This window comes from Cornus florida, unplaced genomic scaffold, assembly GCF_030987335.1.
Source record: "Cornus florida cultivar Cherokee Brave unplaced genomic scaffold, ASM3098733v1 CherokeeBrave_3.0.0_Hap2_Chr11, whole genome shotgun sequence".
NCBI lineage: Eukaryota > Viridiplantae > Streptophyta > Magnoliopsida > Cornales > Cornaceae > Cornus > Cornus florida.
Genome location: NW_026775581.1, coordinates 139,679,113 through 139,697,674, shown reverse-complemented (window position 1 = coordinate 139,697,674; position 18,562 = coordinate 139,679,113). Strand labels below are relative to the sequence as shown.

The 18,562-nt window shown below is 35.3% G+C and overlaps 1 protein-coding gene across 1 annotated transcript; it reads left to right on the top strand.

The window, feature by feature from the left end:
- Positions 1 to 13,796: 13,796 nt before the first annotated feature.
- On the top strand, positions 13,797 to 17,797 carry LOC132282138 (protein AUXIN SIGNALING F-BOX 2). Its single transcript, XM_059783759.1, has 3 exons — positions 13,797 to 15,091; positions 16,177 to 16,672; positions 16,767 to 17,797. The coding sequence occupies exons 1-3, from the start codon at positions 14,640 to 14,642 to the stop codon at positions 17,535 to 17,537; spliced, it is 1,719 nt and encodes a 572-aa protein (XP_059639742.1). The 5' UTR covers positions 13,797 to 14,639; the 3' UTR covers positions 17,538 to 17,797.
- The last annotated feature ends 765 nt before the right edge of the window (positions 17,798 to 18,562 follow it).

Genomic DNA, 18,562 nt, shown 5'->3' with positions numbered 1-18,562 from the left:
TTATATAATGGGAAGCCTTGTCTTTGACCCATTTGGCATAAAAAAAATGAAATTATAGCTTAAAATGTCCAATTTCCTTATTCAAATCAAGGAGTAAAACTTGACGATCAAATTTTATCATCGATAAATGATGAAGACAACCGTGAGTCTGGGGAAACTACTGGCCTAATCAAGAGTACAAGGCTAATAAAAATTTCATTGCTGATAAAGGCTTCGATTATTGTCGAGATTTCGTGAAGAAGAAATGATTGAATGTTAAGATTGAAGCTCACCGAACTGATTGTCACCAGATTGAAGCTTTTGGGTCACTACAATTCACGACTGAAGTTCGCCGAATTGTTGAACGAAGCTCGCCGGAGCTAATGGTGTTGAAGCAGCTTTTGGTTCTAACTGAAGATCATCGAAATTGTTGAGTCTTTGAGTGTAGCTCGCTGATCTGAAGTGGAGTACGTCAGAAATGGGTCTCATATGTAACTCCGGCCAGAATGATTCTTCAATGAATAACACTGTTGGTTCATCTTTGAGGCTCACTAGTTTGGTTACCAGTGATAGTGCATGTAGATGGTAGAGCTTGCGTGGACGTTATTGATTTCATTCTCTCTGTTGTTAATGTAGATGAAACTAAGTTGGAGTACGCTGAACTGAGTGAATGTGAAGCTTGCCGGACTGAACTGGGTGAATGTGAAGCTTGTCGGACTGAACTGGGTTCGCTAGAATTCGGGTTGTTGTTCGCTGTGTGCTTCTTGGTTTGGTAGTTGAAGCTCAATGGTGGAAAATGCAATTTGTGGAGGTCACAGTTCTGTCACCAGTATTGTTCTTGTTGCTTAAAGCTCACCGGCCTTTAATGCAACTCCAAACGAGATGGGTCTCTAAATTCAGCTTGTCAAAACTGTTGAATCTTCGATGATGGGTCACCGAGAAGGTAGAGCAATGAAGCTTACATGAACCGGATGATTGAATTGGGTTTCGTTGAGGTGAGTGCGAGTCGTCCGGCATCATATATATATATATATATGACAAATTTATTTATATTTTAAAATATGAAAGGACATATTTGGTTTTAGATTTAGTTATATTCAGGTTTAGGTTATCCTTATTTTATACAATTTGAGGTTTATTTTATCCTTCTGTCAGACAAACTTCATTTTATACAAATTTGAACAAAAAGGTCATTTTACATGGCCTGTATTTATAATCATTAATTTATTCAACTAGTGAGAGTATTATCGTCGTTTTACACCACTCGGGGACCTATTCGCACCGAATTGATTGTATATGGGGTTTTTTTTACCATACAGGAACTTATATGCACTATATTAATAATAGATGAGTGTTTTTTACACTTAACCCATATATATATATATATATATATATATATATATATATTATTCCGGGTGAAGATATTGACATGTCTGCAATATTGTACGTGGATCTATAAAATCACTTGAAATAGCTCTCACGATACTGCTTAATTCCTTTGGGTTCAGAAGCTTACTTAACAAAGTAAGTGATAGAAATAGCTATCACGATACTGCTTAATTCCTTAGGGTTCAGAAGCTTACTTAACAAAGTAAGTGATAGAGATTTGGCTACTTTGTGACGAGGGATAAAATGGATATATTTTACTTGTAGTCAATCACAATCATCCATTCATGTCTAGCCACTATATATATATATATTATGACAAATAAGACACTCACTCATTTTATTCGTGTACTTGATCCGTCTAAATTTAAAAAATAAAAAAACAAATACACTATGACACTTGGTCAATTTTCTATAAACTTACATGATAACATTAATGAATAATTACTTACTAAAAAAACATGAATGAATAGTTGCAATAAATTTGTGGCTTGGTTAAGCTATCATTAGTACGGGGAGTATTTCTTAAAAGGTGTAGAATTTAGGTTTTGTTTGTTGGAGAGGAGAGAAGGAAGAGAGGTGAAAGGAAAGAGCGGAGTGATGGAAACAAGTGTTTACTGTTTGGGCACAGGATATATTGAGAGGGGGAAGGAAAGGTGGAGTAAGCGAGACGTTCCTCTGGACCCACACCCACATACATTTTTCTATGAAAGCGGATGAGAAAGAAAATGTAAAATAATGATGGTATGAAATGTGAAGTGACATATAACCCTTCCTTGGAACTTACACTACTCCTATTATTTCTGCATTAATATATTAACATACTATTTTCATCCTCTTCCACCTATACAAAAAACTAGGGAAAGTAGTCATTTTTACTTTTTCTACATTCCAGAAAGGACATTAAATTAGGTGGAGTTTTAGGAGTGCCACAGCGGTAACGCACCCCATTGATTATAAATAATAATAATAATATAGAAAATACTGAATTACATCAAAATTAAGTATAAGCCAATATAAAACAATGATCATTGTACTGAACTCATGAAAACTCAAAATTTTGAAAATCAAATGTATTTTTCTTTTCCCGAAAGGTTATAATGTATGGAAATTGGTAACATGTTTGATGGATGCACAGAGAAAAGAAGACATGCATCAATGGAGATGAATCCATTAGTTGGATGTATTTTCTGAATCAACGTCCAATCATATAATGTGGTAAATATATATATATATATATTATATATATGTGCGCGCTTGCTTTTAAAACGTACAATTTCATCAAATAGTGTGATAATTATATAGGATCAGGATCAGCTCCAGGCCCACACCCACAGTGCCCTTCATCAAATTTTGAGTTTTCATGAGATCAATGATCATTGTTTTATATTAGAAATAATAATAAATAAATGCATGCACCATCTTGTGCCCGTGTATTTCATTGGTTTGACAGATCCATATTAACAACCATCAGAGTACATGGTGCATTTCATTTCATTTCATTTGTGCGCATCGATTCATCAATAATAACTGAACCAAATAGGGATCCATCTTTACAGTCCTAACGGATTAAAGTTAGACTAAAACCAGAATACCCTAATGTTTTGTTTGCCAGCATGACCCTTGAATTTTGAACTGAAAGTACAAACTTTAAATTAAATTCTTTCCGATCTCAAATTCAAGTCACCAATTCAATATTTTGAAACATACCATAAAACAAAATTACACTAATTACAATTGAATTTTTTTTTATTATTATTTATTTTACGTAAAAGTTTGAGAGAAATGGTAAAAGAAAACAATACGAGAATTATGAGTGCTATAATGAGGTATAACTTTTCTCTTATCACCCTTGCTTCCGTCCCAAAGTAAATGTTTAAGGGTTGAATGTCACTTGAAAAAGTAAAAGAGGTAAACTTCACTTATTATCTAATGTTGAACACTTAAAATTTAAAATGATATTTTTAAAATTTATTACTATTTAATAATATTATTTTTTTGACATTTAAAATTTTCAATATTTAAAATTCAGTTATTCAAAATACTTAATTTTCATTTTTATCAAATAACACATTTTTGGACTTTAACTTATTTAGAACATGCATTTAATGCATTGCCCCTTTTCAAATTTACAAACTAATTCAACCTCGTACAAGATTTAATTTATTAATTTGATTAAAGTTTTCAAAACTTAATAAAAATTTAAGAAAACTATAATTTAAAAATTTTATTAAGGAAAGTAAATATTTTCAAAATTGATTAAGATGATATTTATTTTGGGAGGAAGGACATCTCCTTCTCTGAGTTGAATTCTTTAACTGCTTATAAACATTGTTATTTTAAAATTTTAATCATTAAAAACACTAATAATATTTATCAATTTTAAATCTGTACAACTTTTGCATAGAGTTAAAATTTAATTTGAATGAAGTTAAAATTTCTAATTTGTAAAAACTTATTTTATCTTTGATAATTTATCCTTTTTTATATTTAATAAAGGACAAATTTCTCAAAACCCCCAAAACTATCAATAAGTGATCATAAAACTCCAACCTGTTTTTAAAAACCCCAACACTATTATAAAGTTATCACATTGCCTCAATATTTGAGTCCGACCCATTAACCGGGCTGTGAAATGATAAATTTAACCTTATTATTTAATGTTAAATTAAAAATAAAAAATTATTATTTTTTAAATTACAAAAATACCCTCTCCTTTTTTCTTTTTCTTTTTCTTTTTTGTTTCTTCTCATCATCATCTCCGGCAGCAAGAATATTGCCGGCGATGAAGCTAATCGCCGTCGGCAGCGACCAAACCAGGTTGCTGCCGGCTTCCTCTCATTCTAGCGAGGTCGCTGGACTGGTCGCTGCTTACCATTGCTTATTCCTCATCGGCGGCCCAAGGTTGTGCCCTTCTTCTACCGATTAACTAGGTTGCTAGAGCGCGACCCGGTGAGCACCATGGATGACGACCAGAAGCTTTTTAAAATTGAGAGAAGAATGAGTCACCAATGAAAAGTGTATGCATCAACGTCATGAAGATTTGACGATGACGCCATTGAAGCGCCGAATCTCGAAGTCACAGATATTAAGGAACCATCGAGAGATATGGAGAAGAGCGAGTGAAAATGCTACACGACGACTCACCCGCCTTTCTCTTCTTCCACTACCTCATCGTCTTCATCTTTCTTCTCAGGGAACCTAATTTAAATGAGAGAGAAACTTTATGCTCTTCGTAAAAAAAAAAAAAAAAAAAAGGCCCATTAGACTTGAATTTCAAAACATTCAATCACACGCAAGATTTGACCATTCCTCCATCTCAAGCCCAATCTTCCTCCTCTGTTTCTCACTCCAACGTACCCGTTCTCTCTCTAGAATATCAGGGAACCCAATTCTTCCAATTAAAGGCTCAGAAGGTACAACTGCAACATAGGTAGAAGAAACAGAGTGTTGAGACCAGAACAATGGCTTCAAACACAGACACGATCATGAAGAGAGAGTCGTTGATGAACCCAATCTGAAAAGTCAGCCTCTTCCACCGAAACCCAGAACTCCTGAACCTCCATGTCCACGAACTCTTCTTCCCCAGTCTCTTGAAGCTGAACCACGGCTTCTTCTCCATCTCTCTCTCTCTCTTTACTTTTTCTCTCTCTATATTTTGTGTTGGTGCAAATGTATGACACGCAGTTTGGTTTATTATACACAATACTGGAGCTGTCTTTGCTTTGATTTCTTCATTGATACCTAGTTTGGTCGCTGCCAGCGGCAATTTGCTTCATCGCCGGCAGTATTCTTGCTGCCGGAGATGATGATGAGAAGAAACAAAGAAGAAAAAAGAAAAAGAAAAAGAAAAAGAATAGGAGAGGGTATTTTTGTAATTTAAAAAATAATAATTTTCTATTTTTAATTTAACATTAAATGATAAGGTTAAATTTGTCATTTCACAGCCCGGTTAACGAGTCGGACTCGGATATTGAGGCAATGCGATAATTTTATAATAGTGTTGGGGTTTTTAGAAACGGGTTGGGGTTTTATGATCACTTATTGATAGTTTTGGGGGTTTTGAGAAATTTGTCCTTTAATAAAATATAATTTCATTCCTTTGATAACACCTAAGTATTATATATTATAATATTAGATAATATTTGTCTAGTAAAGCATAATATTATTATATTATATTGGATAGGATTATTATTGGATATGATTAATATTTAATTTCTTTAGTTAAATTTGAATAATTATGGAATTAAATCTTCAACCTCTTTCTTCTAGTTATATAGTCTGGCACTCCTAATTTCATAATTTTGCTCCCAACTTGCTATGCATATTTCCTCTAAAGTGAAAATAGAAGGACTTATATATATATATATATATATATTATTAGTTTTTTTTTTTTTTTTTTTTTTTTTTTTTTTTGGGGTACATTGCATTGTTTTGTAGTCCCATGGTGTACATTCTCATTATATTTATAATGGTGTTGAAAAATAAAAAAAAAATTAAATAAGGTGATTTGATAAGTGACCCACATTACATTCGACTATTGGATATTTACAAGGAGATGTTGGAACCAATATATTTAAAAACGGTGAGTATCGAGGCTTAGAGGCGTGTAATCGCTTATTGAAAATAGTTGAAGCTTCTCCCACGTGCAACGGAAAACAAATGGCAACACTATCTCAGGGATTCAACTAAACACATATATCAAATCCGTATGTTCATGAATGTTGCACTTCTTTTTCATGAACTTGTATATTTATCTCCGTCTGATTAATAGAAAATATGAAACTCACACACTCAAACTTAATAGTTTGAAAATACTTTTTCAAATCTCTTTTTCTCTCTTACTTGTATTGAGAGTGTGTATATTGTAGGATTTGTAAACCTACTATTTATACTAGTAGAAGTGGGGATGTAATTAACTTAATATTAATGAAATCATTCAATTTTCATAAATAACATATAAGTTAAAGTAAGTTAATACATCAGATGAAGAAAACTTTATTTATAATTTATTAAAACTTCATTAAGACATCTGTTGGAGTTTTAGTAAATTAATAACTAATTAATTTGAAACACATAACTCCAACAATCCCCACTTGTTTCAAATTCTTTTTGTTGATCGGTACAGTCATGTGCATCAATAATGGTGTCTTTTAGACTTGAACCATTACCTGGTGTAAGTACCATTGATTTCATCTAGGAACCTAATGAACGATGTCTTGAACCAAAAATCACGTTGATGGATAAGAAATACTACACACACACTTCTGTTCGGAGATAAAGTACTAAAGCTTGACACGTTTCGGCCATGTGTTTGGAATCCATACTTCTGAGCGTCGTTAAGGATCAAGCCTGTCAAAATCCTATAGAAGCGGCCCTATTTCCACACTCAGATCGGTGTGTCCATCAAGAGTGACCTTGCACACTCCAACCAAATACCGGTTATGGACTCATTAAGAGAATTTAATCCCATCCTCCTTATTGCACAATAAATCAGTGAATCTATCAAGAGTGATTATGTACACCCCAATCGAAAATCCAATCTATAGAATTCATTAAGAGACTCATGTCTCAACCTCCTTATTGATTATACGGTGAATCTATCAAGAGTGATCATGTATACTCCAATCGAAAATCAATCTATAGATTCATTAAGAGATCTAAAATCTTAACCTCCTCAGTTACATGATTGAGCACCTACATCACATTATAGGAAAAGGAGCATTGATGTGCTCACACAAGTTGTTATGTTTCTTGTTTTTCCCATTGAACCCTGGAGAAATATCACTGAGTTGGGTTTCCATAACATCACAACGTCGATTACAGACTCTTTTCAATCCCTTTAGATGTCTTGAACACAAGGTCCCTGCACATGTCGTTCAACAGTGGATATGCCAAATGAGATTTGGCCTTAAACATTAGGTCTATTCACATGTCTTTCGACAGTGGATATGCCAAATTAGATTCAGCGGACACTAAGTCCCTTCATACGTCTTTCGACAGTGGATCTACCAAATGAGATTTGGCCTTAAACAGTAAGTCCCTTCATATGTCTTTCGACAGTGGATCTCCCAAATTAGATTTGGCCTTCACACAGTAAACCATAATCCATTTTTCAGGATCTCTTCTAGATGATTGTGCTTCAACTGCACATGTATGGATTTTTCATTGTAACACTTGTTGTGAGCTTGAAGCATTGCAACCTTATTGTCACGAAAATATTTCAAGGGCGTTATATGCTTACTTTGTATTGAAATACCCTCCAGTAGGATCTTTAACCAGTCAATTTCTTCTCCAGCAGAGAAAGTGCAATACAACTCAGATTCCATCGAGGAATGAGTTATATAAGTCCACCCTTTTAATTTCTAAGAAATCACAACACCACCGAAGGTGAAGATCTAAGCTGCTACGAATATTGAGCATCCATAGCAAAGAACAGCTAGGTATTTGCAACAATGCGACCCATGATCCATAGTACTTTGCAAGTACCTTTATATTCTTACAAGAAAATTTCAATGATCTTTTCCTAGATTATTAATGTACTTGATAACAAGTTGTGTTTGCCCTGGTGTAGTTTATCGCGTAATAAAGACCACCAATACTTTGAGAATTCAAGTTGATTATCTGCACGGCCTTGATTGCAAACTGGCTCCGATGTGGGATTAATAAGAACAAAGACTGCAGCATCTGATAAGATTTTGAACCTTTCAAGATTAATTGATAAAATTGGATTGCGTGAAAGCAAATCCATGTTAAGGCCCTACACTTTGATTTACACAATCATACCGGCCTCGCTAAGATCCATCATGTCAAAAGTTCAAATTAAGACCTTAATACGCAAAATAATAATTGCTAAAATTTCCTTGGAATATCTTTTTACCAATCTGAAATTTAGCTGCAATCATTGCTTTCTTAAACATTAATTCATTTATTTAGGAACTTTCAAAAATGAGCTTTCAATGATAAAAATAAGTAGCATCAATAAAATGATAACATATCACTTTCCTTCATTAATATAATTAATTCATTTCAAACATGTCAATATGGATCAAATTTCCAGTATTAGTGTCTTTTCAACATATTAATAAAAGTTTACATACTACATATAATGCTTTGATCCACATGAACTTTACCATTGGTTGATTAATGAATTTAAACTCATGTAATCAAGTATATGACATGCCATAAATTAAGAAATTTATCAGTAACCAAAAATCAGTTTTATAACTGGAAAGCATATCGTTAATAGAGTGGCTCATTTCGACAATCATACCAATTTTGGATGAAAATTTGATGAATTTAGAACTTACCTTGAAGCCATTAATTATTTGCAAATCTAAAGACCTCATTTAGATGTAACACTTACTAGAAAATATGCTTGTGCATACCACTTTATAATTTGAAGATTTCTCCTTTTATAATGTCATTTGATCCCTCCATTAGTCATGATCTTACATGATTTTGACTGGCTGAAATGTAGAGAGATGATCTAGTTTCAATCAACCGATGGCACGCGTCCCGAAAGATAATAAACTTCTTTTGTGATTTTCTCATTCATCATAGAATATGATCTAATCAGGCGGAAAGTGACCTACTAGATCTTCCAGCTTTCAAGTAATAAACATAAGTATATTCAAAATGAGCATCAATAATGTGATTGATGGAGATCATTCTAAGGTACTGACCACTAAATTTCATATGCTACTTATAATGCATTGATCTATATATGTTTTACCATATCCTTTCGATCAATCATTTGATAAAAAGATTCAGCAATTTAGACATGCCTTTAATGAAAAGATTATTTCAAGGAACAAACCAGATTCAAATATAACCTTGAAGCCACATCAGAAGTGCAATTTCATTCAATTGCCCTTGTGCCCACCAACATAGGATATTGGGTTACACGATTCCCCCACTAGGCATGGAATAATTCTGGTCACCTTTAGTAGGATGAGATGCCAATTCAATCCACCTTATGATCTTCTTATTGATAAAATTAAACTTGATCAGATGATGTTTTGTCACTCAGAGCAGCTGGACATGGCTTAGTCATGACAAAAATGATTTTCAATTGTCAAAGGAAAAATAAAATTTTTCTTTCCACCGTTGGAAAGCCCCGATATTCGGTTGAGATACCGAATAATTAATAAATGTTGGACAACAATGAAAATGAGTCCATTGGAGAGAAAAATATCTTCAAATTGTTGGAACCGATATATTTAAAAACAGTGAGTATCGAGGCTTAGAAGCGCGTAATCACTTCTTGAAGATAGTTGAAGCCCCTCCCATTGTCCACGTGCAACGGAAGACAAATGGCAGCATTATCTCCGGGATTCAACTAAGCCCAGATATTCAAATCTGTATGTTCATGAAGGTTGCACTTTTTTTTTCCATAAACCTGTTTATTTATCTCCGCCCGATCAACAGAAAATATAAAACTCACGCACTCAAACTCAATAATTTGAAAATACTTTTTCAAATCTCTTTCTCTCTTTTACTTGTATTGAGAGTGTGTACATTATAGGATTCATAAACCTACTATTTATACTAGTAGAAGTGGGGATGTAATTAACTTAATATTAATGAAAATATTTAATTTTTCATAAATAACATATAAGTTAATACAGATGATGAGCGCTGAAAAGTGCGCATTTAAACCCCTTAAACTCGAGTATTATAGGACCCTTATCTATCTTACTTTTCCGTTTTAGACTAATTTCATATTATTGCCTTTTTCAGGTGCTTATCCCAAAAATAAGTTAATTCGGCCAAATAAGAGCTTAAAAGAAGCAGTCTCAAGCTGAATGGAAGAAGGAGCAAAGTGGAAGCAAAGTGTGGAAAAGCAGCAAGTTCGGTCAATCTCAACATTCCTTCGATCGATCAGAGCAATATCGATCTAGACATATCAAGATGGATCCAAGCAATTGTCCTTATCCAAAAGATCTTACCATCTTCGATCGATCCAACATTTCTCAGATCGATCGAAATTATTTGATTTTATCCACACCTACCACTCTTGTCTCTTTCCTAAAATATCCCAAAATATCTCAGAGATTTGTCTTTATTCAAAAAGGCGCCGCCAAGGATCTCACCTCAGTTTGATCGATCTCAACACAGTTCGATCGATCGAACCTCTTCAAGTCCGAAATAAAATAAATTCCAGCTCATTAAAAGTTGGCTCATGGTGTAATCGTTGCAAGGACCCTAGTGCATGAATCTAGACCATTGGGTGTGACACTTGAGCCTCCTATATAAAGATTTTGAGCCATTCATATCAAAGGATCTTCATAACTTCAATACACATATCATATCTCATATCTTGGAGAGGAGGCTAGAGGCTAGAGACTAGAGAGCTTTTACACATCTTTGGGAGTTCTTCCATTCTTTTAGGGTTTTCATCAAAAAGGAGGTTATTCATACCATGGAGATAGCCCTTGAGGGTTAGATGACTACTTCAATGAGTGGCTAGACATCTAGTTGGGGCTAGAGTAGCCCATAAGTTTGCTTCCTCGACTTAGTGCTTTGTATATTTTTGGGGATTTGCTTGTAATAAATGTTTTGATCTTGGATTTATATATATATCTTGTAATTTTTACTTGATGTGTATGGATTAATGCTTTCAATTGATTATCTACTTCTAACCATATGTCTATGTATGCTAGAATGGATGATTCATGTGTTTTTCTCTAGATTTAGTGGAGTTTATGCATGTCTATGTGCATGGATGAAGTTAATCTAGAGATAGTCAAAACATAATGCTTAATTGAATACTCTTGTAATTTATTTGATGGTTCACACTTGTTTCTTGATGGATTGTGCTACACCTTTAGCTCACTTAGTTTAATTTCCATGTCTTTAGTGTAGTTGTAGTATAGTTATTTTAGATTCATAGATAGGTGGATAATCTATTCTTGTTCCTTGGTGTTCCATACTTATGAATGCAAATGGTGTATGTTTCTAGATAGTTGTGTGTGCATAAATTGTGATTTCATTGAATGGATTTTGGTCTCATTTGATAGGTTGTGCTTTCTATTTGAATTGGCTAGATAATCTATGTTTATTTGCCATCCATGCCTAGTTTCAATTAATGTCACACACACACATACACACAAAAGTTACAATTCAATTTCCCCAATTGATATACAATTGCTCGTGTCAAGTGAAGTCAAACTAAGTGGTGAGTTCTAGTACCCCAAGTCCTCTCCTCTATATCTTTTTCCCTATATTCTAAATTGTTACCTTTTACTGGCTTTAATTTCAATTGCATTATAGTTTAATTAACTAAACAACCCACCTTTTGATCATTCGACATACTAACCATATGTATTGTTTCCATTGCAAACACGCCCACCATCCATTGGGACGATCCTTACTCAACCTAGCTATATTTTTAGTTAGAGGTAGTAGTGGCTTTTATAAATTTAAAACTTGGCCACATTGCACACTCACACTCTTAGTGCATCTTTAAACGTTGGTACCCACGATAACCACCAACAGATGAAGAAAACTTTATTTATAATTTACTAAAACTTCATTAAGACATTTGTTGGAGTTTTAGTAAATTAATAACTAATTAATTTAAAATACATAACTCCAACAGGAGAAGGTTAGGTAACTTCCACCATGGTATCAGTTATACTTAGGGCTGTAAACGAGCCTAGTCGAGCCGAGTAATGGTGTGCTCGAGCTCGGCTCGGTCAGATAATAGGCTGTTCGAGCTCGGCTCGAGGTATGTTTGATGAGTTTTGAGCCGGAGCTCGATAACTCGTGGGCAAGAACTCTCAGTGCCAGAAATCGGCACAAAGATGATGACCGGCTAGAAATCGCCTTGGTCACAGAAAAAGACAGAGACTGCGAGAGAGGGAGCAGACGGCGAGAGATAGAACGGCTGGAAAAGAGAGGGCCGATGGTAGCACCGGTGGAGGTTGCTATATATATATATATATATATATATATATATATATATAAGGAAAGAGAGAAGATGAGAGAGGAGGGTTGAGTGGTGATAGATGAAGGCGGTGAAGCCACCGGTGGTAGATGGAAGGGATGCCGGAGGTAGAAGAGAGGGTAGATGAGAGAGTGAGATCCCGGCGACCATTCTTCATTGATGTTTGGGGATTAGGTCAGGTTTAGCTTTTCACCTTCAAAGTTCTTTGATCTAATAGATGGACTCCTTCTCCTTGTGTGATGATCTGCTGTAGACATAGATAGTAGGTGGTCAATGACGAGAGAGATAGAACAGATTGAGATGGAGGCGCTGCAGGCGAAAATTCTGTTAACCCTAAACAAAAAAGGGTTTATATACGAAGACAAAAAATGTGTATTTGCATAATAACCACAAACTCTATATACAATTACAAAATGACCCCAACATAAATATATATCTACATATAAACGTGTTACATACAATTACAATCTAACCCCAACTTTTGTATATATATTATAATTGGGTATGTATATATATATATATATATATATATATATATATATATATATTGTAATCGAGTATGTTCGTGAACGCATTATCGAACCTAGTTCGTGAACAAACGAGTCGAGTATACTGATGTTTAGACTCGACTTGTTTATAAATCGAGCTTCATAATTCGACTCGAACTCGATTTACTTATTAACAAATCGAATAATTAACGAATCGAACCCGAACTATTTGCAAACAGCTCAGTTCGACTGTTTTGCAACCCTAATTAAACTAACATTTGCATAAGGAAATAACAATTACTACTGCTCCGACTTCTTCTCCAACTTATTAAAAACTTTTGATTCCATTCCATGGCGCCATTTAAACAGTCTTAGATTTTGTCAAAATCGTCTTCTTTCTTTCTCACGACGGAAATTTCCTAATCATTAAAAAAATGCCATCATGATTAAGGGCAGTGATAAAAATACTACGGACTATTACTTAAAAGAAAAGAGAAAATTTTGCTGACACCATAAAATAATTATCTTTTTTTTTATTAAAAAAGAAAAGTTTGTTAAAAATAAATTGAGAAGACTAAAAAGGCTTGTACTCGCGTTTTATATTGCTTATCTGTTTGACTGAGGCACTAAGGTGCCCCCACATGGGATGGTCTGAGCTCAGGCCGCGAGTACGCACTGCACCATCGAGTACAAATTATAACGATCTTATCAACATTATTGGCATTTTCCGTAATTCAATCCAAACCCAATGTCAATCTCTTTCTCTCTCTAGATACAAAAGAGAGGAGTGTAAGACTTTGGCAGGAGGCTCTTACTCATCGAAATCAGAGATAAAGACACATGCATGTTGCACTACTCAACGGTCAAGATTCCCTTATCTTTTTCCATCAACACCATAATAACCGTCGGATTGGAACTAACCACGGTTAAGCAACCCGAAATTGATATTTCAACCATAGTTAACCATATTTCTCCTGTGTTCCTATCATCCTAGGTTAATCTGAGAGAGAGATTTGCTAGTGTGAAAATAGAAATACTATACTCCCTCCTCCTCCTTCCTTCCTTGGTTACTATACAGAAGAGAAAAGAAAGAGAGAGAGAGAGGCGGGAGGGATTGCTTCTTCTTCTCTATCTATCTTATCTATTTTCATCATCACTTCAGTCCAGAGTTCGTTTCCCTTTTCTATTTACTACTACTACTTACTCTATAAATGGAAATTTGGATACTCAGATCCACGAATTTCAATCTGTTTATTTTTTTCCTTTCTGTAATCATCACTTTTTGATTCCAAGATGTTATATAACCCATTCAAACTCATTTTCTTACAATAACATCTTTCGTTTTTTCTTATTTAAAATAAATTCAAATTTCTAATTTTTTTTTTTTTTTTCTCTCTTTCCTCTTTCAGATCTAATCTGAAACACACCAAGAGACGTGAGATTTTTTTTTTTCCTCTGTATTTTAAGCTCATTTTCTGCAGATCTTGAGATCCAATCTCTTTCACGGAGCTTCAAGTCTGTCTATCAGGTTCGGTTACGAGATCTACTTGTATCATTAATTTTTTTTCCCTCTCTCTCTCGAGATTTAAAGTCTTCTCCAGCAAGTATAGCTTGTCAATCGTAGTTGATCATCGTTGACTTGTGGGAGTTTCGAGGGTTGGGTTATATATGTAAGCAGTTTTTGGATTTGTTTGGTGTGGACTTGTTGAGTAGAGACTAGTAGTAGTTACTCCATCTTCTTTCATCTCTAAAAGCTGAGATTTTTAGGTTCGATTGTCCTCTCTCTGGTATTGCATGTGTATGCACTATTCATTCTTATTTGTTTCTGAAGAAGGATGAATTACTTTCCTGAGGAGGTTTTAGAGCATGTATTCGATTTCTTAACGTCTCACCGAGACCGGAATGCGGTGTCTTTAGTATGCAGATCCTGGTATATGGTGGAGAGGTTTAGCAGGGAAAAGGTATTCATAGGGAATTGTTACGCAATCAGTCCGGAGAGGTTCATTGCCAGGTTTCCTAGGGTTAGGTCCCTTACGCTCAAAGGAAAGCCCCATTTTGCTGATTTCAATTTGGTACCTCATGATTGGGGTGGGTTTGTTTGCCCTTGGATTGAGGCCATGGCAAAGAGGGGTATCAATTTGGAGGAGCTTAGGTTGAAGAGGATGGTGGTCTCCGATGAAAGCCTTGAGCTGCTTTCTCGATCCTTCCTAAATTTCAAGTCTCTGGTTTTGGTTAGCTGTGAAGGCTTCACCACCCAGGGCCTTGCTGCCATAGCCTCCAACTGCAGGTATACATCGCTTCTTTTCATGGGGATACGTTTATATATATATACACACAATTCTTTATTTATTTTGGATTTGACTGACAAATCTGGACATGTAAGTTTTGCGTCATCTGTGATTGTGGTACTTATGAGCTCCATGTTGGTCGGATAGTTACTGATGGGTTGTTGGACTCTTTGTTTGTTCGTGGTAGTGATAATAGCATCTTTTTTCGGCAAGCTTATACTTATCTAATGGTTTCATTAATTCAATTTGGTTTGTTTAGCTTATTATTTTCCTTCCAATTCTCCTTAGAAAGGTTGGCTGAACTCAACTAAGAAACGTGATTATTGATGCAAATCTTTAAATGATTTTGGGAACTTTTTTGACAGATAATAGCTGATATCACCTGCTAGCAGATAGTTGAATTAATTTCACTATCTGTTTTGCCTGATCTTTTGACTATGTATGTTTTTTTTTGTTTTTTTTGCTTGCAAACTGATGGAATATTATTTTACAGTAAATATGTGTGTGTATGTTCTCTAGCTTTATTTTCTGTAGTTTCTATTTGCTATTTTCTCTTGTGGACTAAAGCTGCTTAGTTTTTATATATTTCCCATGACTGGCAAATTATTTTCCTATACCTCTCTCTTTGAGCTATCTATTTGTATTATAAACTGTCATTGCATATTTAAACGGCTAATTGAATGCTGTAGATACTGTAATTTTTCTCCAAAGCATTTGGCGTTGCCTGCACAGTTTGCTGCATAAACTGCATCGACTTCTTGTCTCTCTAGATTTGAACTTTTGCTGAGCACACTATTAACAATGGTTAACTACCTGGATGGTTGTTTTGATTTTGGGGGTTTGGAATGTCAAGATGACTGGTTCACTACTCGTTAAATACATTTTTCTCCTGCAAGCAGATGGATTATGGTTGGGAACCAATAAAGAAAAAGGAAGATGAAAATTAATGATAACAGCTGTTAATGATAATAATGATGATAGAGGGGCAGAAACTATTTGTATCATGCTAGTTGGATGCAATTTGCTTTAGCTGAAGTCATATGTGATTTAACTTTGCACTGTTCTTTCTCCCCATCTTGTCTAGGTTTCTTAGGGAGCTAGATTTGCAAGAAAATGAAGTTGACGACCATAGAGGCCAGTGGCTCAGCTGCTTTCCTGATAATTGTACATCTCTCGTCTCCTTGAATTTTGCATGCCTCAAAGGAGAAGTCAATTTGACAGCCCTTGAGAGGCTAGTGACAAGATGTCGTAACCTTAAAAGTCTAAGGTTAAACCATGCAGTGCCACTTGACACTCTTCAAAAGATTCTGGTGCAAGCACCTCAATTGGTAGACTTGGGTACAGGGTCTTATGTCCATGATCCAGATTCAGAGACATACCAAAAATTGAAGAATGCCATCCAGAAGTGTACTTCAATTAGGAGCTTATCTGGATTTCTGGATGTGGCTCCTCGCTGCTTGCCTGCTATTTATTCGATTTGCTTGAATCTGACTTCAATGAACTTGAGCTATGCTCCAGGGATTCATGGAACCGAGCTTATAAAGCTAATTCGTCACTGCAGGAAACTTCAGCGCTTATGGGTTTGATTTTTTAACCCACTCTATTACTAAATTCTGTCTGACTTTTTATTTTCATTATGTAGAGGTGAATGACCGCATGACATTATTTCTACAGATATTGGATTGTATCGGGGATAAAGGTCTCCATGTTGTGGCTTCAGCTTGTAAAGAACTGCAGGAATTGAGGGTTTTTCCGTCTGATCTACATGGGGTTGGGCATGCTGCTGTAACCGAAGATGGCTTGGTTGCTATATCTGCTGGTTGCCCCAAGCTTCATTCGTTGCTGTACTTCTGCCAGCAGATGACTAATGCTGCCCTCATAGCTGTAGCCAAGAATTGTCCCAATTTTACCCGCTTCAGATTATGCATCCTTGACCCCATTAAACCAGACCCTGTGACAATGCAGCCACTTGATGAAGGTTTTGGGGCAATTGTTCAGTCATGCAAGGGTCTGAGGCGGTTGTCACTCTCTGGTCTTTTAACTGACCAGGTTTTCCTTTACATCGGAATGTATGCTGAACAACTTGAAATGCTTTCAATTGCATTTGCTGGTAATAGCGACAAGGGAATGCTTTACGTGTTGAATGGGTGCAAGAAGCTTAAAAAGCTAGAGATCAGGGACAGCCCATTTGGTAATGTAGCACTTCTAACGGACGTGGGAAAGTATGAGACAATGCGATCCCTTTGGATGTCGTCCTGTGAAGTTACCCTTGGAGGCTGCAAGACGCTGGCAAAGAAGATGCCCAGGCTCAATGTGGAGATAATAAACGAAATTGAGCAGACAGTGGCTAGCGCTGATGAGAGAGAGAAGGTAGAGAAGATGTTCCTATATCGAACGTTGGTTGGGCCCAGAAGAGATGCACCGGATTTTGTGTGGACGTTGTAGAAGCATCCTGGCTGCGCTACGGTACGTGTGTTGTGACTCTACCAGCTATTTCTTGTTATCAAGTAGTTCCAGATGAATCAATGTATGGATTAATATTTTTAGTTTGATGAGGAATCAGGGTTATATTATTATTGATTTATCTATGAGGTATTTTCTACTCTGTAATCCTTTCTAGTATTAATATCGAGGTTTGTATTAACAATATTAGCATTGGCAAACCCTATGCATAAAGTTGTAGATTTGGAATTTGTTGATTGGTTTGCTGGTGGCTCCATAAGAGATTGAACTATATAGATAAATTTTCATTTTAAAGTCTGAAGGCTCACGAGTAATAATAGTCCAAGGCAGAGTTTGGTTGCTAAGAAAATCATAGAGAAATTACCATGATATCACGAGACTAGAGAAAATCATAGAGAAATTACCATGATATCACAAGACTAGAGAGCATCCGGGGAAGATGCTAGTAATTATCAATAATATTAGTGTAGAGTAGAAGTAGCTCTACTAGTCTGACTTTAAAAACGAGGGGAAAATTCAATGGAGCTCGAGGAAAGCAAGAGAGACCAGTTGGAGCTCAACAAACCAAAAATTATCAGAACCCAGTGAACTTGTAACGGTCTAAATAATTGATTGGACTTTGTCAGATAAGAAATGGACTGGGAACAAACCAGCAAAAAGAATTTGAGGCCCAATATGACACTCAGGTCCAGTTAAACATAACTCAACTAGCCCACTCTATAATCCTATGAATATCCCTCAAATAATAAGATAAGACATAGCAAACCCAAGAGACGATAAAAAAAAACAAAAAAAAACAAGAGAATCCAGTCCGATACTTTTCAGTAATAGTTTGGTGAGATGGAAATGACAAGAAAGGAAAAGAAATACAGTAAAAACATAGATTTACTTTTAACTGTTTGAATAGCAGGAAAAGGAAAAATTGGTGTTTTAACTGTTTGAATAGCAAGAAAAGGAAAAATTGGTGGGAAAGTAATATAAAAAATTGTATAAAAATTTTTGTTTGG

Coding starts and splice junctions, on each gene's coding strand:
- LOC132282138 (XM_059783759.1), top strand. CDS start 14,640: ATGAATTACTTTCCTGAGGAGGTTTTAGAGCATGTATTCGATTTCTTA. Junction 15,092..16,176: donor GCCATAGCCTCCAACTGCAG/GTATACATCGCT, acceptor CATCTTGTCTAG/GTTTCTTAGGGAGCTAGATT. Junction 16,673..16,766: donor GGAAACTTCAGCGCTTATGG/GTTTGATTTTTT, acceptor TTATTTCTACAG/ATATTGGATTGTATCGGGGA.